Raw genomic sequence first — 25,223 nt, forward strand, 5'->3', positions numbered from 1 at the left:
ATGTCAGGAGTCAAACGAGAACAGTTATGACCCAAGCTTTCATTTCAATCTGTCCACCGCAGCCCCCTCTAGGCAAGACACACAATATCCACTTCTCTGTAGCCCTAACTGTTCCCTGTCATATTATAACAAGACCTTATAAGCCATTTAAGTTACTTGCCTGGGATTTGAGTTTGCTGTCTTTGGACTAGAAGGTCTCAAGGGATCCTTCCAACTTTGTTCATGAGTCTAAAATATCTATGACATGAAAGATCCATACCAAATCCCTTCCTCAGCTTTCCAAATTTCTGAAAGCTACCATGAAGCTTGACCTTCCTTCTCTGGAAACAGACTGATGCTAACAAAAGAGTCGTAAGGTATACAAGAGATTTTGTTCCCTTTTCCCCACATGCCACATCTCAAAATACCAGTGGGAAATTTATGTATCTGGACCATAACTGATTTTTTTTCTACAGTCTCCAGAGGCTACTATAAGTGATATCACCATCTGAAAATTTCCAAACTTCCTCAATTGTACTCTCAAGCTCTGTGGATATGATCACTGAAACACTGTTTTCTTGTGCTGCTTGTGGCTTTTCAAAGAATTGGTCCTCATGTTTGTCCTATGGGGAGTGGTTCAATTTTAAATGAAGGATGTTTTTGTATTGCTTCTCAGCTGCTCTCTTCTCTTCTCAGCTTTGCTAGGAAACAAACATAGTAAATACTTCTTTCTAGAATTAAAAGTAGATTTTACTCTGCATAAGACTCTGTGTCTGTATGGAGTAAGAGGAGAAAGCACAGTCCTTTAAAGTCCAGATGGCCACAGTACATTGATATCTACAGTTTCTTTCCAAATAGACCTCATTCCAGAGATGTGTTAAATGTAGAAAGGCTCTCTTACATCCATCACAGTTGGAAAACTGCTAGCTTGTCAGTTCTTAAAATTAATAACCTCATGGAATTTTTAAATAGTTTTATTGATATATAATTTCCATACCATTCCAACAGCCCACTTAAAGGGTTTTTAGTATATTCACAAAGCTGTGTGCATCCATTGCCACAATCTAATCTTAGAACATTTTTATCACTCCCAAAGGAAGCCCTGTACCCATTAGCAGTCACTCTTCACTCCCACACCCAACCCTAAACAAACACTAATAAACTTTCTGTCTCTACAGATTTACGTATTTATGTAAATCAAATGATACAATATGTAGTCTTTTGCATCTGGCTTCTTTCATTTAGCACAATGTTTTCAAGGCTCATTCATGCTATAGTAGGTATCAGTATTTCATTCCTTTTTATTACTGAAGAATATTACATCAGATAGACATACCATTTTGTTTATCCATCCATCACTTAATGGACATTTCGGTTGTTTCCATTTCTTGCCTATTATGAACAATTCTTCTAAAAACTTTCATGTACAAGTTTCTGTATGGACGTGTTTTCAATTACCTTGGATATATTCCTAAGAGTGAAACTACTGAGCCCCATGGTGACTGTATGTTTACAATTTTTAGAAATTTCCCAAACTGTTTCCAAAGTGATCACACCATTTTGCCACCAGCAATTTCTGAGAATTCCAATTTCTCTACATTCTTGCCAACACTATTATTTGGCCTTTTGATTAAAACCATCCTAGCTGCGCACCTGGATGGCTCAGTCAGTTGAGTGACTGACTCTTGGTTTCAGCTAAGATCATGATCTCAGGGTTGTGAGATCGAGTCCCATGTCAGGCTCTGTACTCTGTGGGGAGTCTGCTTGGGATTCTCTCTCTCCATCTCTCTCTCTCTCTCTCTCTCTCTGTCTAGAATAAATATAAAAATCTTTTTTAAAAAGCCATCTTAGCGGGTGTAAAGTCCTATTTTACTGTGCTTTTGATTTCTATTTCTTGAATAGCTAATGATGTTGAGCACCTTTTCATGTGCTTATCTTCTTTGGAGAAATGTCTATCCAGACACTTTGCCTATTTTTTGAGTTATTTATCACCTTTATTAGTGGATTATAGTTGTTATATATTCTGAATATCAATTCCTTAAAAGAAACATAACTTCCAAGTATTTTCTCCAATTCTGTGGCTTATCATCTCACTCACTTAAAAAGTATCCTTCATGAAAGCTTTTAATTTTGATGAAGTTCAATTATCTATTTTTTCTTTTGTCACTTGTGCTTTTGATGTCATATCTAAGGAGACTTTGTCCAACCCAAGATCACAAAGATTTATGACTGTTTTCTTCTAAGAATATTCCAGTCCTAGCTCTTATAATGAGTTCCATGATCATTTTGAGCTACATTTTGTGTATAGAGTGAGGTAGGGCCACAACTTCTAAGTTCCCTTTTGACTTCTTTGATCCATTATTCAGAAACATGTTTCTTAGTTTCCACATAGTTGTGAATTTCTGAGATTTCCTTATCTTATTGATTCCTCATTTTATTCCATGTGGTCAGAGAATGTACTTGTATGGGTCCAGTCATTAAATTTATCAAGGTTTATTTTTTGGGCTAGCATATGGTTCATTGTGGAGAATGTTCCACATGTGCTTAAGAAAGATGCATATTCTGCTTTTGTTGAGTGAAATGTTTCATAGATATCTTATACTTCTGCCTAATTGTTCTATTCATTATTTAAAGGAGTTATTGTCTCCAACAATTATGGTTGAATTGTCTATATTTCCCTTTTCAATTACTTCTATTTTGCTTCATATATTTTGGGGTTCTGCTCTTAAATGCATATGTGTTTGCTAATATATTCTCAATGGATTGAGTCTTTTATCAATATGGAATGTCCCTCTTTATCTCTAGAGAAATATTTTTTGTTTAAGGTATATTTTGTCTGATATTAATATAGCCACACCAGCCTTCTTATGGTTGTATCTTTTTCCATCTTTTCCTTCTCAAATGATTTGTATCTGAATCAAAAGTTTGTCTCCTATAGACAGTATGTAGTTGCATCCATGTTTTCATCCAGTCTGACAATCCCCACATTTTGATTGGATAGTCTAATACGCTCAAATTTAATGGTCTTCAATATTTCTTATAAGGTAGATATGATAGCAGCAAATTCTCTCCATTTTGTTTTACCTAGAAATGTCTTTATTTTGCCTTTATTTTTGAAGGATACTCCTGCTCTACATAAGATCCTTAGCCTCCATCAGTTTCTGATGAAGAGCCAACTCTTAATTATTGGCGTTCTCTTGTAGGTAATTTTGTAGGTCGTTTTGTTCTGTTCTGTTAACTGCTTTTAAGATTTTCTATTGTCTCATTTTACCAGTCTTTTCTTCAGATTTCATAATCTCTATTGATCTATCTTTAAATTTGCTGATACTTTCTTCTGTCAACTCAAATCTAATTTGAAATGCTTCTAGTGAATTTTTCATTTCTTTTTTATACTTTTCAAGTCCAGAATTTCAACTTTGTTCTTTTTAAATGTATATCTCTTTATTGATATTCTCCATTGATATGATATTGTCATCATACTTTTATCTATTCTTTCATCAGAGTTTCCTTTAGTCCTTTGAAGAAACTTAGAATAACTACTTTTGAAGTCTGTCTGATAAGCCCAACATCCAGGCCCCCTCAAAGACAATTTCTGTTATCTGTTCTTTTCTTCTTTATGTTCCTCTGTCTTTGATACCTCTTAAGTATTTGTTGAAAACTAGACATTTTAGATAATTTATTTTAGCCACTCTAGTTATGATCACTCCCTCCACCTCACCCCCTACTCAGGACTTGTGGGTGTTATTTGCTTATTTGTTTAGTGACTTAGATGGACTACTTCAAGGCCTTTACTCCATGAAGTGTGCAGTCTCTAATGTCAATCCTTGGAGGGTGTATCTCTGGCCATGTGCCCAATGTTCTATCTAACTCCCTCTGTCAGAGCCCCTTGGATGATAGTAGTTTAGCAGGGCATTTTGGCTTGTTTGATATGTTTTACTGTCTCTTTCGCTTATCTCCCTGTTAAGTTTCTGGCTGGACTGCCCTACTGGAATCACACCCAGCTGTTAGCCTCCACTAATTGATACCCAACTGCTCTATTGTTTCCAATAGTGCCCTTAGGTATAAATTGCTCCACAGTCTGATCCACTTAAATTCAGGCTCCTTGTAGAGGCTGTCTTTGAAGCCAATCTTTAAGGTTTCTTTTAATCCCAGGAGGGTTCTTTTCAGCTGTCTCTTTCTCTGATTCTGTTAAACTTTTTAGCAGGTCTAGCTGGCCTACTGTATCTCTTATTGCTATTACAGAGCTACCAGCCTCCTCTTAAATGTTCATCAATTGTTCTCAAGCTTGAAATTTCTCACACTTTTTTCCAAATGAAGTCAATTCCTTTAGGGAGAGCTACAGACCTCTGTGTCCTTACAGCCTGCCTCTCCCTCTAGGCAGAACCTCTGTACCACTGCTCTGGAGCTAGGGGTGGAGGTGGGGGTGGGTTGGAATAGCAGCCTGCTTCTCTCAAAGTGACATGTTTGCTCTATGGATGGGGTGCTGGGTGGGGCTGATGGTAGCCACTGCTCTTGAAAGGCTGCTCCTGGCATGGCAACCTCACCCTATGTGTAATCACCTCACCCTGGGGTAGTGGTGATTAGGATCCAGTATTCTTGGCCTCGGGTAGAGCTTCCACCCTATAAGAGGAGATTGAGTGGCAGAAAGCAGCCCCGGACTGCATGCAAGCCATGCTTGCATGGAATAAAGCTTCTGCAACACAGAGTTGGGAGAGATGAGGAATGCAGTGGCGTGCCTCTCCTAAAGAAGCCCTATCTTCTTAACCACATCTGCCCAGAGAACAGCTTCTGTCTCTGAACTGGGGTTCAAAGAGGGAGCAGGCCATGTCTCAAAAGCCACAGTGTTGTTCTTCCGAGATTTAATAGATTATCTTGAATAAGTATTTCTCCATTTATATATACATGCAGAAAAACTTCCAGAGACTTTAAAAGGTCAGGGTTTTTAAAATCATTTTCACCAGTTATATTTATATCACTGGGGAAAGGATCCACAGAGTTCCTCATAATGCCATCCCTGAAGTACTTCTCCTAACCCCATGTGATTTGCACTGAAAAAAGAATCATTTAGGGAACAGCTGGCTCCATTTACCAGTACTCTGTTTACTTCACTATAGCCATATTTTCTAAATTAAAAATAAGGGACATGTGCTCTGGCAAGGGCTTTGTACTGCTTCCAGGTACGGGAGTCAATATGGGCAGTAAATGTTGGAAATACTAGAATTTACAATTCATTTAGATGGTTTCTAGAGACAACAGATCAGAATATTTGAAAGCAGATTGCCCCAGAAAACATGGAGATCTATAGTTGCTAAAACTCTGGTTCTCCTAAAAAGCTAGAAGTAATTCCTGGCCGATACAAGGTCTCCTTTGAAAGGCAACAGTTCCAAGCTGTGTCTTCCCATCAACCATCTCGATTTGTGTTTGGTGCTTCTCCAAAGACAATCAATTAATTCTAATAGGAATTCAACATGGAGAGACTGGGCTCTAAACAAAAAGCACCAGCAGCCAAGACTGAGTGTTGCCACGTAAAACCCATCCTCCCAGGCTGGATAGAAACGGGACTGCTTTGTTTCAGCTCTAAATCAGTCATCACATCAGCATTCGAGAATCGAGTTGAGTTTTCTCTTTTGGGCAACGTGGGAATTTCTCAGGTAAAGCCTAGGTCTGTGGATGTAGGCAAGGGCAATGAAGGCTGGCAAACTTGGGGAAAGTGAATAGGGCTGTCTCTGAAACTTCATTCCCAAATGTTCTTAAAATCAGACTCTGAAGTCACCAGGGAAATCTGGTTGTGAAATGATAGACAGCCCCAATCCCCTCTGCCATCAGGATAACACACCCTCCCTGGAAATATGCATCTGTCTAATTGCTCGAGATTGTGTACAAACTGAATATTCATGATCTTCATGTTGACACAAAGGCTATATTTTTAAATGCTGCTACCCAATATTTAAAATCCTTTTTCTGTCCTTAAAAAGACTCATAGATTTTATTGGATCCACTATTTGAGACACCTGGCTAGCTGGAGACTGCATGGACTATGAGCCACAGATCTCCAGATTGGGGAAAGCAACAGAAAACACTAGAGTCAGAGTTTTGCAAAGCATAATGAGTTTATTATCTATAGATTGAATAAATATGTCTTACTCATATATGTGTGACCATTTTTCAAGTGGCTTGTTTAATAAGCTAAAAATCCATTCAAAAAGCACTACTAAATTTCTGCTTACCTATCATCACGCGTGGTTTCCCACTGGTGACTCCATGCTGGCCAGCCCATGCACCTGGCTCAGTCTTAGTTTCAGGAGCAGTAAAGTGAGGCAGGCTTACTGTTCAGGTGACCCATCATTGAGCCCACATTGCTGGGGAGTGAGGAGGGACAGGGTGGACAGACAATCTGCTTACAGTCCCAGACCCTCTGGGCAGCCTCTGGCAACCTCACACCAGTGAGTGGCAGCACCAGAATTGGAGCCAAGTTTAACTGACTCTAAAACTCAGCTCCTCATCTGAGCTGGAGGAAGAATGGCTGCTGTGTATCAGAAGGGCATGTGTCGAACCAGAACCCAAGGCACCGTTGCTTCCAGAAGCTTCCTGAATTTTGCTCCGGTTTTCTCAAACCGGCAAAAAAACCAAAAGGCCTCCACTCCCAAGGCAAAGAGAAAGAGATAAGGAATTTGGGAAGCTTTTCTGCCCCAGGGAAGAATCAGCCTCAATGACAGTTTGGTATTAACTAGCTCAGCCATGCAGGGAGGCATAATTAGTTTCCCAGCCCAGAGTTTCATTCCACCGGTCCCCCACACCCCAAGGGCTACACAATCTGTTTGAAATGAAAAGAAAAATAAAATCACTGCTCTCCTCGGCTGACCCATCAGGCTATTGCTCCTGGCCGTGGGCAAAAGGTGAGGCAGCCATCTGTCTGCTGAGGTGAAAAAGAATGCAATAGTCATTTTTAAATGACATTTTCAATTTTTCCCCTATGTCTACTATGCCCTCTTCTACCCTACTGTTTAAATGATTCTTTTCAAATTGAAAATATCAGGGAATAATAGGAAAAGAAAAATCACAGTAATCTGTGGCTCCTGCTTACGGGCTGCTCTGTCCCATGGGGCCAAGTCGGAGAAGCACCTTCTTCCAGGGCCTGCGGACTGCAGCGGGTGGGAGAAGCTGTGCTGGGCCATGGAGTGGGACCAAGGTGGCCACCAAGGGGACCCAGGGGCTTGGCCTCTCCGATTTCTAGCTCTGCTCACACCTTCTTCGGCCCAACCCAAGGAATTTCGACAAAGCAGGTAGAAAAAAAAGCCTCTCCTGAGTCCAGAGCAACCCTCTCGGAGAATTCCTCCTCTCTGCAGACAGTTCGCCACCTTCCTCCTGAGTGTGGGAAGAGCTGGTCCCAACTTACCACTGCCACCCTACAGACTCCCCAAGATGGTGGGATCCATTCTGAGGTACTCACCAGCCACAGTGTAGACAGGAGGCCAAGCTGCTGCCATGTGGGCTGGGAGGCCAAAGGCTACCTTTCCTTTTAGCTCCTGGGGCCCTGAGGAATTTCTCGACCCTTCCTTGGAAATTAAGCTATGCTTCCTCCTTCCTATTCCTCTCTAGGTATCCATTTAAATGACCTCAACTCTGTCCCTCCTTTTGAAGCAGAGCCTCTCTGTTCAGCTATATCTTTTCTGGCATTATTCTCTGCTTTTGGTGCAGGTTTATTTTTCCCCTTCTGTACCCACAAGATTGCTTTCGTTTGAAAGTGACCACAAGTGACAGCTTTATTAAAATAAAGATATCGAGGATCCCCTGAAGGCTTCTAGTTCCTCTCACCAGCTGATTCCTGGGGGATCTCAGTACAGGAAAGCACATTCTATACACACACATACACACACATGCACACACACGCATATACACACACACTCCACTGAGCTGCTGCTTCTCTTTGATTAAAGCTCCCCCAGCAGTGTTATAAGCTATGAGGTGCCTTGAAAGAGACACCAGAAATATGTGTCTTGCTGTCTCTGACCCAGAAGGAGGACACAGCCTGAGATCACCTTGTGCAAGCCACCCCCACGCTTGGAGGGATGAGAGTCAGTTCCTCAGTCCCCTGGCCTCTCTTTCAGACAGCGTTGAAGCCAGACACCTGGATATGAATGTTCTTACTAAGTGGTTTCAGGCAGGCCTGCTTATTTATTCATACACTCAACAAATTCCTACTTAGCCCCAACTATATGACTGCCACTGTGTCAAATGGGAAAATGAAAAAATTAGGACCCTGTCTTCACCCTCAAGGGACCCACAGTATAATGGGAAAAACAGTTTAATAGTCACAATACAGTACACCTTTCTCATCTATAAAGTGGGGCTAATGATCTCACAGGCTTATATAAAATGAAGTGAACTAAATTGTGCCAAACATCTAGTCAGTGCCCAATAAATGTCAATTTTCTCTCATTTCCTCTCCTCGATATGAAATCTCTGCCCCTCCTCCATGGGCACCACCACTGGGATCTGCAAAGTTGGGAAGAAGCCTTCTTCCAATATAGAGGCTGCATCTCTAGGAGCTGCCACACGCTGCTTGGAACCAAAGTCAGGTTCTACTAACAGCTATGTCCTCAATCCCAAAGATGATCCCAGGCAGTAGAGTGCAGGCCCCAGAGACCCAGACAGGCCACAGAAAGGGGACCAAGGGGTCCCCACAGACCCCAGCTAAGGAAATCTACCCATTCCTTATCCCTTAAGTATCTGGCTTCATCTGAGAATGTATAATCATGGATTTACTTTCCCACTGCAGAAGTTTCTTCTGAGGTTGAAGGAAGTAAGAGGATGTAGAGGGAAACTTTCCAGCCTCGATTCAGACCTCTAGATCCCTATGGCAAAGTCTCCAGGTCCCAGGAAAGGACCACCAGGGAAGTCACCAAGTTACACTGGACCTTGGATCCCTCAGCAAACAGGTTGAAGGTATGGTTGCTGAGGTCACTTCTGAGCTCTAGCATGCTCTGACCCTAAGTAAAGATCTCTCCAGATCTTTACCAGTCTAGAGCTTTCACAACTAAGATACAGCTTGAGAAAACTCATCCTTCTTTGCTAATATATGAAGCAAGAGGGAAGGGGATGCACTGAGCTGTGCAGCAATACATTTCTAATATGGACCAGGGTGAAATAATACATTTAATTTTCAACTTACAAAAATCAAAGCGACTTTCTGAACTTCCAAAGTAATTACAAACTCAAAAATACTCATGCCTATTTTGCTAAAAACAACTAGCTGTTGTTGAAAACATTCAAAATTCACAAGTGTACCAGTTTGGGGTAAATAAAATAATGATTTTTTCCCTTATTTTGTTAATATAATTATCTGTCTACTAAGTGACCAAACTAAGCCCTGCTAATCAAGAAACAGCAACTGCCCAGGAAGTTTCACAGTGATTTACTACAATTCTCGCTAGGAAGAAAAACAAAACCATCCCTTAGTTTTCTGCTGTCACTAGAAAGAAATCTTTTTTCGCAAAAACTTTAAGTAGATAAATACTAAAAGAAAAAAAATGTAGAGTGTATCTTCCCAATGTGAAATTACATCTACGTCTGAGTTGTAACGAATGTATATTAAAATTATATCACACAACAAAATGCACATTTTGTAGAAGGGGAAGAAAGAAGAGATTAAATTGAGTCTTCCTGACAATTGTCTTAAATCACGCCTTCCTGCCTGCAATTGAAATTATAAGTCACGTTGCTTAGAGTTAAATCAAATTCACCCTGGCAGGAAGATAGGCTGATGCGGCTCCAGGTCTGTCGGGAGGTGGAAACACAAGAAAACCCAAGTCTCTCTTCAAGGAGACTCTCCTTCTGCCACTGGGGAAAGAGTCCTTTCTCCTGCATCACCAGGGAAATGAGACTCTGGCCAGGTAACCGGGCACCTTGCATAATTCTTCCACCAGCCAAGCTTCCTACAAACATAGCACATTCCTGCATGGTCCGCTGCCCACTGCAATGCCAAGTGGGTTTTACAAAACAAATCTTTCTCTACAAACAGGAACAGGTCCCCAGGCTGGCAGGCTTAGAATTTCAGAGCAGTAGGCGAGGCTGTCTGAGACACTTGAGCAATAGCATTAGTCTGGCCTCCCCCATAAGCTCACTTCCGACCTTCTCAGGCTGGATGTAACTGGGGAAGTCTTAGCACCCACATCATGTCTAATGGCACCAAAATAGGCTTCAAACCTGCTCTCCTAGCTGTTTCGACCAGAAAAATATATTACTGATCATATTTTCTACATAAGCTCCAAGAAGGAAAGATAGTGGAAAGGAAGGACAGAGGGAAGGAGGGAGCCTGCAGGGACGCCTGGGTGGCTCAGTGGTTGAGCGTCTGCCTTGGGCCCACATCGGGCTCCCTGCATGGGGCCTGCTTCTCCCTCTGCCTGTGTCTCTGCCTCTCTCTCCTCTCTCTCTCTGTCTCTGTGTGTGTGTGTGTGTGTGTGTGTGTGTGTGTGTGTCTGTCTCTCATGAATAAATAAATAAAATATTAAAAAAAAAAAAGAGAATGTGCTTCCTGCCCTCACGCTGACCCTGGGGACAGGCAGGGCGGGGGTGCTTTCCTGCCTGGCATCTTGTTTCATCAGCACAACAACCCTGCAGGATTTAAGGAGCAACTGCCCTCACTTGTATAGCTGGGGAAACTGAGGCACAGGACAGCAAAGAGGCTTGCCCAAGGTCACCCAGCCTGTAAACAGCAGTGCTGATTCCAGGCACTGACTGCCAGCACTCTTTCCTACGCTAAAGGAGAGGCTCAGGTAACTGCTGGTTTCACTTAATATCTGAGCTTCCTCTCTCCAAATCTTCCCTACTCCACTCCTCTAAACTCTCCTCATTCCTCCAAGATGTGTCATAAGTCTCCATTCCTCAAGGAAGTCCGTTCAGACAATGCACTCTTCTAGAATTCAATTTTAACCCTCATTACACTAGTTAGCTTGAAAAAGCTCCTCATCTGTTTCTTGTATTGTCCTCTTGGCTCCATTATGAGCTTCTTAAAGGAAAGAGCCATGTCCTGTATATTTTGTCATCTCCCGACATGCTTGGTACAGAGTCAAGCCCATGAGAAGTGCTCAGGAAATAACCACAGAACAGCCTGGATTAACGCCTTTAAAAGCTGGGCTCCTCTGCACACCCCTGCCCATGGCTCTCCATTCCTCCCACAGTACAACCTGCTTCTCAACTAGCCCCTCTCTGGCCTCACTGCCACCCCTCTCTCCCATGATCACTCTGCTCTGGCCACACTAGCCACCCTACTGTTGCTCAGACACACCAGGCACACTCCTACCCCAGGACCTTTGCGCTGGCTGTTCCCTCCACCTGGAAATCTCTCCTCTGAGACAGAGTTCACACCTAACTTTCTCCAAGTCTTTCCCAACAGGAGAGCCCCTGACCATCTCATTTAATTGTGACTCCTTGTATTTTTGTCTTTGTTCCACTGACATATCCTCAGCACTTACTAGGTACCCAATAAATGCTGGTCTGAGCATGTGACCAACAGAAACCAGGAGTACCTCCCAGGTCACTGTCAACTGCCCAGCCATACTGGAGAAGAACCGGAACTTGGAAGCAGGTCTGCACTTTCCCCCAGCCATCTCAGCCCCCCAGCCCCACCACCCCATCAGGGCCCAGTGAACAGTGCCAGCCTTGGTGTCTGCCTCCCGTGTATCTGCCCACAGAGCTGGGGCCCATCACTACATATACTTTACCTGAAAGTCCCATTGCCTCAATTCAATGGGAAGTTCCTGGCAAACCTGGACAGATCTGCACCAGTCCCCTCCACGGTCCCCAAACTGACCTCATGCTCTGAGCCTGGAGGACCCTCCCGAAAACCTTGGGTCTGAGTGAGTGGAAGGGATGGTCTTATTCACACTAAGTCATCTCCTGAAGAAAGCGATACTGCTGGCTTCGAAGAGCCATACCCGGAGCCTCTCGCAGCCTTCCTGAGCTCAGTTCCGGGCAGCTGCTGGCACAGGCATCCTCCTGTGTCTCCAGGGAAGGACACCTGCAAAACAGTCACTTGGTAACCCATCTCCTGGCCTCGCTTCTCATGACTCCTTCTTCAGTCTCATCTGCAACCTTTCTGCTGAAAGTAAGAGATAAGCCTGTTTTCTCTCCATCAAGATCAGAAAAGCAAGAGGATCTCTGGCCCCTTACTAAGGGGGCTTTGTAGAGTAAATAGGGTTTTATCTCGTAGTAACTGTGTGACCTTGGACAGTTAACTAGAGTTGCTGAGCCTTGATTTCCTCTTCTGTAGAATGGGTGGGGGGAGAGGGAGGGACAACATCCCACGAGGTGGCTTGCTTGCAAGGTTAAAACGAGGTAACACGTGCAAAGCATTTAGCACCTAATAGACGCTCAGCAAACATTAATTCTCTTCCTCTTCCCATCTCTTCTCCCAACAAGTGCAGGCCTGTTTCTACAACCCTTCCTCACCGGTTCCTTTTTCCAATTTTTGAATCATTGGTAACAGTCTCTTTTATCCACTTTCCACTGGATTTCCCTTCTAACATGAATCTCTAGATTCCAGTAAAATAATTTTTAAAAGCCTGGCCCAATTATAGACTTGGAGGGTCCACGTCATAATCCCGATGTAGTAAACTCTCCTCCAAGCAGTCTTTTGGAAAATAAAGCAAATCAGAGGATCGGTTTATTATTAAGCTGAGATTTAGATGTGGAAGAAACCAAAATGTTAAAAGACTCGCTTTTCCAAGCCCTTAAACAACTGAGAGGCAGGTCTAAAGTCTCTCCTACACCCCTCCCATTCCTCCATAGCTCCTTCTGTCCCATCAGGGAAATATTATGATAATTAATTAGACAAAGCCTGTCCCGTTTGTCAAGATCCTTTGAGGCGGGAACCACATAAACACCAAGCATCATAACTACAAAAAGAAGAAACCAGAAAGCCCCTCGCTCTGGGACCCTAACCAAGGCAGAGCCAAATAAATCTGTAGCAGAATATCAAGAAGGATCTTCCACATGGATAATAGAAAATGTCACCAGCATAAACAGGAAGAGAGATTAGTTCAATAAAGGAATAAAGTCACATTTGCGGATCTCAAGTAAGATTTTTGCTTACTTTTAACTTCCCAGCATATAACTCACAAGGTTATTAATACAGACTCCTACTGTTTGGGGCAAATAAAGAGCTGCTGATGTTTTGTGCCCAAACCACTTTATTAGAGCTTTCCTTTACAGCAATTGTTTTTTCCTTTTCAAATCCTGAGAGGCTCAGACAGCTAAAAAAACAGAGTGCCAGGGCGGGAGGAATGACAAAGGAGAGAGGAGGCAGCCTGTGAGGGCAGGGAGAATGGGGCAGGGACTGCTGGGACCCTCACTGTCCTCTTTACACTCTTGGACAAAGTCAACGTTCAAGAGTAGAAAGCAGAAGACCCAGATATGGTGCCATCAAAAGGGCTATTTGCCCTGATGCTAGGAGTTGCCATTAAACAGAACTTACCAGTGTGAGAAGATAAGGGTGACCAACCATCCAGGTTTGCCCAGGCTTGAGGGGCCTCCTTGGACCTGGGCATTACAGTTTTAAAACAGGGAAAGTCCTGGGCAAACGGGACAAGTTGATCACCCTGGAAGACACATGACTATGCCAGTGAACAAGAACGCACACAGCACAGCACCTGACACACGGTAAGTGCTCCCAAGTCCCATGTGGAACTGGAATGAGCTCTAGCTTACAGTGGCACACTCTGCTTCTCCCATAGGACAAGTCCCTGGGGGCTTACAATGATCCCAGGAGATCCACAATGATCCATGAGAAAGGGCTCTCCAAGGCCTCTGTAGCAGTACCACACTCACCCTTCCAGGGCAAGGCCCTCTGCCTCTGGCACCCAACCTCGAGGTTCCTCACCTACACAAGGACACTCCAAGCCACCTGCCTGGCTCCCCGCCCTCACCCACGAGCCTCCCACTTGACCTGATGAGGCATCTGAGCTTACACCTGAACGTGGTCTTTGATAAAATGATTTCCCGGTCCTCTCTCTGATATTCACTTTTTTTTTCTTCTGTAGAGAAAAATGTGTTAGAAAAAGTTTCCCTCCTCATCTCCACCGCTATCAGCTGTGTGACCTTGAGCAAACTCTTCAAGTCTCTATGCCCCAGTGTTCTCATCTCTAAAACTCTTCCTCCACGTTGTGAAGATAAAAAGCAACCGCATATGGACAGCATCTAGCCCAGTCTCTGACACACAGGAATTCTCTTCCTCTGTGCCTCTTGATACAATCAATCTTCAATACTTTATATGCCTGTTGCTCTTAAAATAAACCAAGGATTTGGCTGGGATTTTCATTTGTCACTTCGGGAACTTCAAATCCCTTCTTAGCTTTCTTACACTTATATTCATTGGCTCAAGCAATTTTGGTGCTATTCTTCTAAGTCCCAGATGCCATTAGCATGACATCTATTAGCCCAGGTTTCAAATCCTGTCCTATCCAGGTCCCTGAACTACGTTCCCATTCCTCTAGGATCTCAATGGCCTTTAATGGCCTGTCCCAGGGGACAGAGATGGATGGGCAAGGCATACAAGTCCCCACTGCTTAAAATGCAATACCCAAGAACCTCAAACAAGGTGCTCCACCTCTGTCTTAAACTCTGGACACTGGTGGAATGAACCCATTCATTCCAAAGAGTTGGCCCTAAGCCTCTCCTTCAGGCATCATTTCTCCTTGTTCCCATCTGCCCCAAGGAGAAGGGTACAGATGCCACTTCTCTGGATATTCCCAAACACAGTGCTTTTGTGGCCTCTTGATGGGAGATAGTAACAAAACATAGCCCAGAGAACTATGCCTGCTGGCTCTAGTACCATTTCAGTGGTGGCATTACACAGGAAGCCCATCACCATCTCACTGGGGCTGGACACTTAGGGCTTTTAGAAAGCTTCATTACAGGCAGTTTCATCTCCCAAGAGCAAACCTTCACAAAACTGACACTGAATGTTGGGCAGTGAAAGAGCTACATCAGAACCCCATACCCACTGGGATGTCCTAGAAATATATTTTAATCCATTACCATGTAGTCAGAAAAACTACCAAAGCATTTGTGTTCACATAATCAGGAATGCTCTTGCTCAAAGTTCCAGTTGGCTGCACTCAGTTGGGTCCTTAAAAAGTACACAGACCCACACATAAGAGTCCAGAACAGCAGTTGTTTTCAATCACCACCACAACAAATTTTACATTGGAACAGTTGTGCAGTAATTTGTTATTAACAATAATTTAAGTAGCAAAACATATGAATGATTAGGTTTAACTAATAAGTTGAAGGGATTTCAAAGTTATCCCATACTCGTGCATGCTAATACACTTTCTTGAGGGGGAGAAAAAGGGCTAAAGTGAGAATGAATGCACCATGTTGGGACATGCTTCTTCCGGGCCCTGCCCCAGGGCGTGTGCCCTGCATGTGAAGGCATGTGTGTGAGGAAAGGGAAACCATCAAGCACTTCTCTACTCACATACTGCAGTGTGGAATGGAGCTGACCCTGACACCAAAGGCAGAGTGGGATTTGAGAAGCTGACAATTGTAGGCACCACAGAATAATCAAATCTCTAGCCAATTCAAGAACCTCCAGTCCTAGGGAGACACTCAAGGCCAGCCTAAAAAGTGCAGGCCAGCATTCATTTTGTCTGGATCACCCACCAGCAGACCTACCCCACTCCGTCCCTGGCCCTCTACTGCAGATGCCCATCTCACATTTATGGACTTCTGTCCCTCCATCTTCATGCATAATCCTCTTTCTCCCCAAATCCCATCTCCCTACCTTCTGGCTACATTCGTCACTCACTCAGCCTGGTGCTTCCCCCAAAGGACCTTCTGGGTGATATCACCTCCAGCTAGACTGCCTTCCTATATGCTTCTTCCCAGGGCAGTCATCTGTCCTAGCGTCTTGGATAGAACCTAAGCAGTGAAAAAGGACACCAGTCCCAAAGAGACCCTCGAGGCCCCAAATCAAGGCAATAACCCACTCAGCTGGCCAAGTGGATCTTGCTATCATTAAACTTATTCCAGGTAAATATAATCACTGTCAAATGTTCTTTTAATTTGTACTCCTTGGATTACTGTAGAACTTAATATCCTTCCCCTACCCCTGTTTGTTTTTGCCTTGTATTGTGTCTTCTGCCAATTTTTCTCTTGGGATATCAGTGTTTCTGATTTACGTAGATCACTAAACAAATAAATATATATATATATATATATATATATATATATATAGCGCATATTCTATGTTATATACATAATTTTTTCTTTACATAGATGATATAGGGCAGTGATTTTCGCATTGTGTTCCCAGGAGCTCCAAGCTTCTAGAAGGTTGGATCCAGGACCTGAGAAATAAAAGGGTCAAGTGAAGTCTTGAAGTGAAGTGAAATTCTCTAGGCTGATAATGAAGATGGTCCAGTAACCTTGTATGTGGCTCTGAATCCCATAGATACCTTTGGAAAAACACAGACCAACCTAACTCAAGTGACTGAAGCTGACCTGTGAGGCCCTCACAAACCAGACTGTGGCTCTCCATTTCATTCCGAATTCTCCTTGAGATTCTACATCAACCTACTTATCAAGGGCAAATAACAATTTATGTCAAGTGAGTGGGAAAGAATGTGAAATTCATTTATTTTACAGCCTACACACTTCTGGATAAAAATGAAAATTCTTTGGCCATGGGAAGAAGTTGTATTCTTTGGCAAGGTTTTCCTACTCCACAAAGATGTGGTCTGGGGCTATTAATAAAGGTAATTGGGCTCAACTTCTAATCCTGCTTTTGCACTCTCTCAAAATATCAATCACTGTTACGAATATAATTTCACATGCCACAGTTCATTCCGAAGGACAAATAGCTTTACCATTTAAATGACACCCTTTCCTCAAATAAACTCCAAGTATTCAGCAAACATCATATCCTCTTCTTTACAACCCTGCCAAGTCAGGGATAAGATGAGAAGGACACCAACCAATTCGAGGTGACATCCAAAAGCTATAGGAAACAAAAAGAAAGGGGGGAAAAAAAAAAAAACCTCCCAACATCCAGGCGTAGGATTTTCTGACTTTTAGGGACCACATATGGTTTGTAATAATAGTGAGCAACATGTTTTCACGGACCTAATGTACATTAATATGCAAATAATATGCCTAACAAACTTTTAGGAAACAAAAAGCACCTAATAATCCATTTTTCCCATTGTTGGGATGATCTTCACTCAGTGAAGTAAGATAATGGATTTGGAAATTAGTCATATAATGTAATACATTATTAATCATGGTATTCAGAAGGGTAAATAGATATTATAAGAACACTACCCAGGAATTCAATTTCCTTTTAGATTTGTTTACTCTCTTGAATTCTTTATGCTACCATCATCCCTCACAAAAATGTAACAGTCTGATCTTTCTTTTTCTCCCAAAAGAGCAATTTTCAACATTTTTTTAGAAAAGAAGCATAGCCTTTTTAAAAATATTTTACAGAACACCAAATATAAGACAGATGAAGAAGATACACTGATTGCAAGGAGAGGGGTGGGTGGGTTTTGGAGGGGTCCCAGGAGACTTCACTTGACCCTTTTATTTCTCAGATCCTGGATCCAACCTTCTAGAAGCTTGGAGCTCCTGGGAACACAATGCGAAAATCACTGCCCTATATCATCTATGTAAAGAAAAAATTATGTATGTAACATAGAATATGTGCTATATTATTTATTTATTTATTTATTTATTTATTTAGTGATCTACGTAAATCAGAAACACTGATATCCCAAGAGAAAAATTGGCAGAAGACACAATACAAGGCAAAAACAAACAGGGGTAGGGGAAGGATATTAAGTTCTACAGTAATCCAAGGAGTACAAATCAAAAGAACATTTGACAGTGATTATATTTACCTGGAATAAGTTTAATGATAACAGGATCCACCAGGCTCTATGAAACCGGTAACATAATATATTGCTGGTGGCCATGTAGAAAGATTTTGAAAACATTCTTTCATTAAAATGTTCATACTCTTTGAGTCAGTAGTAATTCCACTTCTAGAAATAGATCCTTAAAAATAGTTCAAAAGAAGAGTGAGGGACGCCTAGGTGGCTCGGCGGTTGAACATCTGCCTTTGGCTCAGGGTGTAATCCTGGGGTCCCAGGGTCGAGTTCCACATCGGGTCTCCCACAGGGAGCCTGCTTCTCCCTCTGTCTGTGTCTCTGCCTCTCTCTCTGTATCTCTCATGAATAAATAAATACGATCTTTTAAAAAAAGAAGAAGAAGAAGAAGAGTGAGGTGAAGATGTTTATTTCTGTGTTAATTATAGTAGAAAGGTCAATGTTCAATAATGGGGAAGTGGTTAAATCAATAATGGTATATTGATGGTGGAATATTATGCAATCATTAAAAATACAGTACAAGTTCTCTTTAAAAACCCTCCCCTAGTCACCTCTCCAGATGAAGCCCCCCTTCAGTCTCCCTGGATAATAAGCCTCAGGAAGCTTTAGTCCCTTTGTACCAGCTTTTCTCTCTCACCTCAACTCCACTCCCGTCTCCAGCTAACAACTGAGCTGTATGCTTATCAACAGTCCTCTGGGTTTGCTCCCAAATATGTTTATACTCTTGGTACTTGTCATCGTAACAGCATAATTTAATTACATATTCTATAAACCAATGGAATATGACTGCTAAGAAGATGAGAGTTGTTGTTTCTAAGAAAATTAATTTCACTGCTTTGGAAAGACTTTATAAAGCTTGTCACTTACACAGCAGTCAGATTGCATGTGAGCAAAATCACCTCAAAGGACAAGGCAAAAGTCATAAAAATTTAGGTTACTACACGGAGATTGCTTCATAAGCATCTTTAAGTTCTCAGGGAATTTTAAGGAAAACAGAATTCGAAATCAGTCTCTGTAAGCAGCACATTATGGGAGTGGTTTATGATCAGAAAGGCAATTGGCCCACCTAGCCCAAAGACAAAGACTTGGCCCTAACATCAAAAGGCTGGCAAATGAATGTACAACACATTCAAAAATAATATAAAAATAAAATATGTAATGCATGTGTGCAATGTTTTGTTTTATCCTCCTCTTTGCCGAGTTTTTCTGTTAACTAACTTAAGCCCCAACTGTGTTGAATAAGAGGGATTTTACTGTCCCTTTAAAAACAAATCTACTATGACAAGGTCCAAGACTGCCTTGATTCACCATTGGATTCAATGTATGTGCTCCCCAGTGTGCTACCTGGTACATATTAGGTCTCCAATAAATAAAGACTGGATCAAAAAAACTATGTAGCAAACATGAAAAAATGCTTCTAACAAGAAGTAAGCCAAATAAAAAGCACAACATAAAACTACGTCCAAACCGTGACTACACCTTTGTTTTTAAATAGGAAGGCAGATGGGCAAAGTTAGAAGGGAATGCTCAAAATGCAAAATAGTTGGGTTAGAGTAGAATGACTGAGAGGCAGTTTTATACATTTTTTTTAGTTTTATTTTTTTAATGTTTTATTTTTATTTTTTATTTTTTATTTTTTTTATAATTTATTTTTTATTGGTGTTCAATTTGCCAACATACAGAATTACACCCAGTGCTCATCCCATCAAGTGCCCCCTTCAGTGCCCGTCACCCATTCACCCCCACCCCCCGCCCTCCTCCTCTTCCACCACCCCTAGTTCGTTTCCCAGAGTTAGGAGTGTTTATGTTCTGTCTCCCTTTCTGATATTTCCCACACATTTCTTCTCCCTTCCCTTCTATTCCCTTTCACTATTATTTATATTCCCCAAATGAATGAGAACATATGTTTGTCCTTCTCCGATTGACTTACTTCACTCAGCATAATACCCTCCAGTTCCATCCACATCCAAGCAAATGGTGGGTATTTGTTGTTTCTAATGGCTGAGGAATATTCCATTGTATACATAAACCACATCTTCTTTATCCATTCATCTTTCGATGGACACCGAGGCTCCTTCCACAGTTTGGCTATTGTGGACATTGCTGCTAGAAACATCGGGGTGCAGGTGTCCCGGCGTTTCATTGCATCTGTATCTTTGGAGTAAATCCCCAACAGTTTTATACATTTTTCAATGTTTTCCTTAATATTGACATGTTCTTTACAGATTCGAAAAGGTACTAACCAAGAAAAGGAGAAAGCTGTTTGGGTTCCTGCTGGACTTCCAAAATAAGAGTTGATCCACCACTGCCATTTCCCAAGCTCCCCGACACACAGCTCCAGCACACCCTCTGCTTCATCCCCCTCACTCCCTCACCAGCAATTCCATCTATCTCCTCCAAAGAGCGGACCTGTATTAACACATATTTTGCGTCTCCAACCCAACAGGATGCTATTTTTGAAATCTGGAGCTATCCACCCTCTCGTTTACCATAGATTTGGTTTAAAAAAATTCTCAAAACTGCAATTTACATTCCCAAGAGATTGTCAACCACCATCTAATTAAATCATTCAATCAGAAAACAAATTAAAATGAAATATCACTGCAACCCCCAAGAGGAAAATAAACTTTTCAGTCATGACTAGAACAGACCTCTAGGGTGATGCTCCAAAGCCTCTTCTAATTGCAAGTCCTATGGAACATTCTACTGAACATTTTGTGACATTTGCAGTTTCTGGGACAACTTTCCTTCCAAAGCAAAGAGGAGCCTGAGCAAGGCTCCAAAGCAAAACATATTCATTTGAGAATGGAAACGCTTTCATTAATGACTAACCGGTGCACTGGGCATCCACACTGTGTACTTTTTCATCCATCCATTCATCTATCCAACACCTACGCTCTGTAGAATGTGCCAGGAACTGTCCTGGGTGTTCCATGAACGCTTTTTTAGTGAACGTAACCTCTGCCTCTCAGCATGAGATAAATAAAACCCAGAGCTTCCCAAGTTTATCTATGGAAGAGTCTCAAAGTGGGAAGGCTGTGACTTCATCATTCCTCGGCCATCCTCTGAAGCCTCTCATTCTGACACCCACTACCAACATCAAGTAACTCCAGGGGAGCACTGCTCCCCCTCTGATCTGCTGGCCCTCTAAGGAGACAGTATGGTATGCAGTTAAGAACACAGACTCTAAAGAAGCCACATAAGCTGGGTTTAAATCCTTAAACTACCGTATACCAGTGATGTGACCCTAGACAAATCATAGACTCCCTCCATCTGTAACATGGAGTTAATATCACCTATCTCATAGGGTTGTGATGATTAAATTAGTCGATATACATAAAGCACCTAGAATACTACCTGGCACATTAATGGGTGCTATATAATTTTCAGCTGTTAACATTATCCTTTATTCTCCACTTCCCCAGCTCAGCAGACTAAACTGGATTGCTCATAAAGCTGTACTGACTAGAGGAAACGTGACAGTGGAATACACGTGAACGGTCCACATCACCAAGTACAAGAGTCCAACTGTCCTTTCCCACCCTCTGCCTCCAGAGAGCTGCACTTGGCCAGTCTCAAACTTAACAGACGTCTTACTCAAATCAAGTAAATCCCTAAGTTTACTTAATTCCCCACATCCTAGCTCTGGATGGCTCCAGCACCAGTGGGGGAGCTGCCACTAGTCATCACTATACCATCACGGCACAGCCAAGCAAGTAATCTCTGCCTTCTACCTGCCTCCTCTCTAGTCTCCCCCCAAGTCACTGACCCTTCCCCACATCTCTACAGGTTGTGGCTTCTGCCTTTCTGTCCTCAGACTCTGGTAGACTCTGGTCATTTCTAAATATCCACAGGAGTCCTAATACAGTCAGTGCACATATAATAAGAGAACTGGGCCGACCATGGCTTAAGAATCCTGTTCTGTCTTTGCTTCCTATTTCTCCCAATTTTTTCAGGTAAATATTTTAAAGTCCAGAACAATGCATAGTTATAAGGTTTCCTGGGAACAGAATCACAAAGGTTCCTTTCAGCTTCAGCACTGTACTCATTTTCATGTAGAGCCTTATAAATCATGTGACATGGTCCACATTCAACATGATAGGGGCTACTCTGTGATGAGCTCATGGGTTAACAATGTGTCCTCACTGCTTCCCAAAGTAGTACCTCGCTGGCCTCCTCCCTGAGCAGACTGGAAAGCGCAAGAGAACCATTTTCCAGGAATACACACACACACACACACACGCACACACACAGAATCTGTGAATGAAAATCTCTCAAAATCGGTGGGTAAACTGGAAACGCCAAAGTAAGGTATGGTCTTACATCTCCCTGGAAACGTTCTGAATCACCCTGGGGCAAACACTGTACTTGTACTGCTGATTAATTGTCAGTCCAGACCCATGGGATGGAAAAAAGTAAGAAACAACAGCAACAGGAGCCATCAGATAGATAAATCGGTCTGCCAAGCCCAGTGCCAATTTGAGAGGCAGAGGCAGGTATGAAGGAGAAGCTGTCAAGGGTCTCCTTTGCTAGGAAGTGGCCCCAAGCCCCCGGCTTGGTTTGAAGTCATCAGTTGGAAAGCACAAGGGATGCGAACACCTCTCCTGCCCTCTCCTGACCCTTCCCTGGGAACATGTGTGGAAACCTACCAACTGTCGACAGAGCAGCTATCCCTACCCCGGCATTTTGTGACATTTGCAGTTTCTGGGACAACTTTCCTTCCAAAGCAAAGAGGAGCCTGAGCAAGGCTCCAGAGCAAAACATATTCATTTGAGAATGGAAATCTGGGGCACCTGGGGCAGCAGCCAGACCCAGACACCCAGGTGTAAACAAGGGAGTGCTCCCGGAGGAGAAAGCCTTCCATTCAACGAGGTGTGTGCCGAGGGCTGCCTGCCGGGCAGTGGCCCCAGAGCCTGGCTGGTGAGCACGGCTCCCTGCCTTTGCTCACACCCTGCGAGAGCAGGGGGAGCGGGGCGGTGAACAGAGACAAGTGGCAGCGGGCGAGACGCGGGCGGCGCGCACACCGGCGCGGTGCCCCGCGGAGCCCCAGCTCTCCACCCCCTGCGCTGACCGCGCACCCGACGGGGTGGCCGGGGGAGAGCTCCCGTACCCCGTCCCCCGTCCTCCCCCCGGCCCCCGGCCCTGGCCTGGACGGGGCGCAACCGCCCGGCGCAGCCTTTCCAGCCCCGCTCGCGCGAGTCCGTGTGCTCCGCCCCAACGGCTCCCGGGCCTGGGAGCGGAGCTACCAGAGGGAAGGGCCTTCCCGGGCCCCGCGGGGGAGGCACGGCCCGGGCGGGGGGTCCTCTGGGTCCTGGGCGGATGCGCCGCCGCAGTGGACCGAGCGCCAGGCTCCTGTGCGTCTTCCGCGCGTCGACACCTGCTCCTGGAGAGGGTCTTGGACCCGCGGGCGGCGGGGGGGGTGGGGGCGCGCCGGAGGTGCCAGCAGCACCCCCAGCCACAGACACCCCCACCCCGGCATTGCCAACCGCCTACCGAAGGCGCACATTAGGGGCCGGGGCTGGGTCTACGCAAGCTTCCCGGGCCCGGCTTGTCCCGCAGGTCCTAAATGCCAAAGCCCGGGGCCGCGCGCGAGCATCTCGCCCTGGGCCCCTGCCGGGGCCGAATGAGCCGGGCGGCCCGCGCCCGCTCTGCCTTGTACACACACACACTCACTCACGCACGCACACTCTGAGCCCGGACCTCTGCGTGATCCCGAGAGCCGGCGAGCAGCCCGGAGTCTCAGGCACATGTGGACACGTGCGCAGCGCGCCCCCACACCGCCAGCGAGCCGCACACACGTGTGCCCCGGAGAAGCGCGCGGCGCCGCGGGCAGGGGGGTCTCCACGCGCGCGAGGGCGCACACGCACCCCCCGCCCACCCCCACCCCCACCCCCACCCCCGGCGGCCGCCGGCTCGGGGCGCACCCGCCCCAGCGCTCCCGGGCCTCGCGGGCGGCCCAAGTTTCCCGGGGCGCCCGTACCTTGGATGTGCTGCTTGATGACGTTCTCCAGGTGGTCCAGCCGTTCGATGATCTTCAGGGTGTCCCCTTTGTCTTCGTCCAGCTTCTTGTCGGGCGCCGGCTCCTGCCCCCGCACATACACGCTGGCGATGTAGTTGGTGACCCAGCCCACGTACAGCAGACAGATGATGTTGGTCATGCCGCTCAGGATCACGCAAGTGGACACCAAAGTTTTGGTCTTCCTGGTGCACACCATCCTGGGCCCCCTCCTCCATATAGAGCTCCCGGGGCACCCTCCTCGCCGCGCGCCCGCGCCGCCCCGCGCGCACGCCCCCCGGTTCGCCCGGGCCCCGGGCCGAGGTCCTCCGCAGCCGGCTGCTGCCCGCGGAGCCGCCGTGCCCAAGTTTGGAGCTCCCGCCGCTGGCCACCCGGAGACAGGGAGCTTCACAAAGGAAACGGGGTGGATTTTTTTTTTCCTCCCAAATTAAAACCCTCCGAGCCCCTTCTGGAAGCGGTCACGGGTGGCCGGCAGCCGCGCGCCCCGACAGGCGCGCCGGGAAACTTTGCCACAGCCCGGGTCCGCGGGCGCGCCGCTGCCCATCGCCAGGCGCGGGGCCCCGGCCGTCCGTCCGTCCGTCCGTGCGTCCGTCCGGCCCGCGCTGCTGGAAGGACGGCGGCGGCGGCGGCGGCGGCGGCGGCGAGGGCGGCGGAGCGAGCGGCGGAGCGAGCGGCCCGGCCCCTCCGAGCGACAAGCGCCGCCACCAATCGCGCTCGGGCTCGGGAGAGGGGCCGGGGCTGGGCGGCCGCCGACCAACGCGGAGGGCGCGCGGGGCGGAGTCCGGCCCCCGGGCCCCACCTGCTGGCCGCCCCCGGCTCCCGCCCTCCTGGGGCGCGCCGGAGCCTCGCACCCGCAGACCCCGGGTCCCCGGAGGCCCGCAGGTGCCCCCCCCCCGCGGCCACCACGGGGCCTCGCGGGGTCACGCGGCTCAGCGCCCCGCGGCGGGGCTTGTCGCCCTCGCCCCCCCCGACCCCCCCGCGCGCCGGCCCCTCTTCCCTTTTTCCCTGGTGGCCGGGAAGCCCGCAGGCCGGGGAGGCTTGGGCCGGATCCTCGGAGTAGCCTTGGCCTCGGCCGGGCCGGGTGGGGGGGCCCAGTTCCTCCCCAGCCTCACTTCCACCTCCCCCTGTCCCGCGCCCTCCGTCCGCCTGCCTCCTGGATGTCCCCAGACTTGGCATCTGCCAACGGAGCTAACCCACCCAGGCACCTCCTGCAAGATTCTGCACCACCGTCTCCACCAAACCCCCGGAAGAGTTGTGTCCCTGTCTAGATTCGTTTTTTGTTTTTTTTTTAAATCCGCACAGCTCCCAGGACAGAAGCGTGGCCTGTAACCCAGTCCTCA

At 45.6% G+C, this 25,223-nt stretch overlaps 1 protein-coding gene across 3 annotated transcripts in view; it reads right to left on the reverse strand.

Moving 5' to 3' along the window:
- Window positions 1-24,471, reverse strand: part of GALNT18 (polypeptide N-acetylgalactosaminyltransferase 18) — a 339,637-nt gene extending 315,166 nt beyond the window's left edge. For all 3 annotated transcript variants that reach the window (XM_038569049.1, XM_038569048.1, XM_038569046.1), the window contains exon 1: window positions 23,848-24,471. In XM_038569049.1, coding sequence (XP_038424977.1) covers window positions 23,848-24,101 — 254 coding nt within the window. In that variant the 5' untranslated portion in view covers window positions 24,102-24,471. The remainder of the gene's footprint in view (window positions 1-23,847) is intronic.
- Window positions 24,472-25,223: the final 752 nt, after the last annotated feature.

This window comes from Canis lupus, chromosome 21 (genome assembly GCF_011100685.1).
Source record: "Canis lupus familiaris isolate Mischka breed German Shepherd chromosome 21, alternate assembly UU_Cfam_GSD_1.0, whole genome shotgun sequence".
Taxonomy (NCBI): Eukaryota; Metazoa; Chordata; class Mammalia; order Carnivora; family Canidae; genus Canis; species Canis lupus.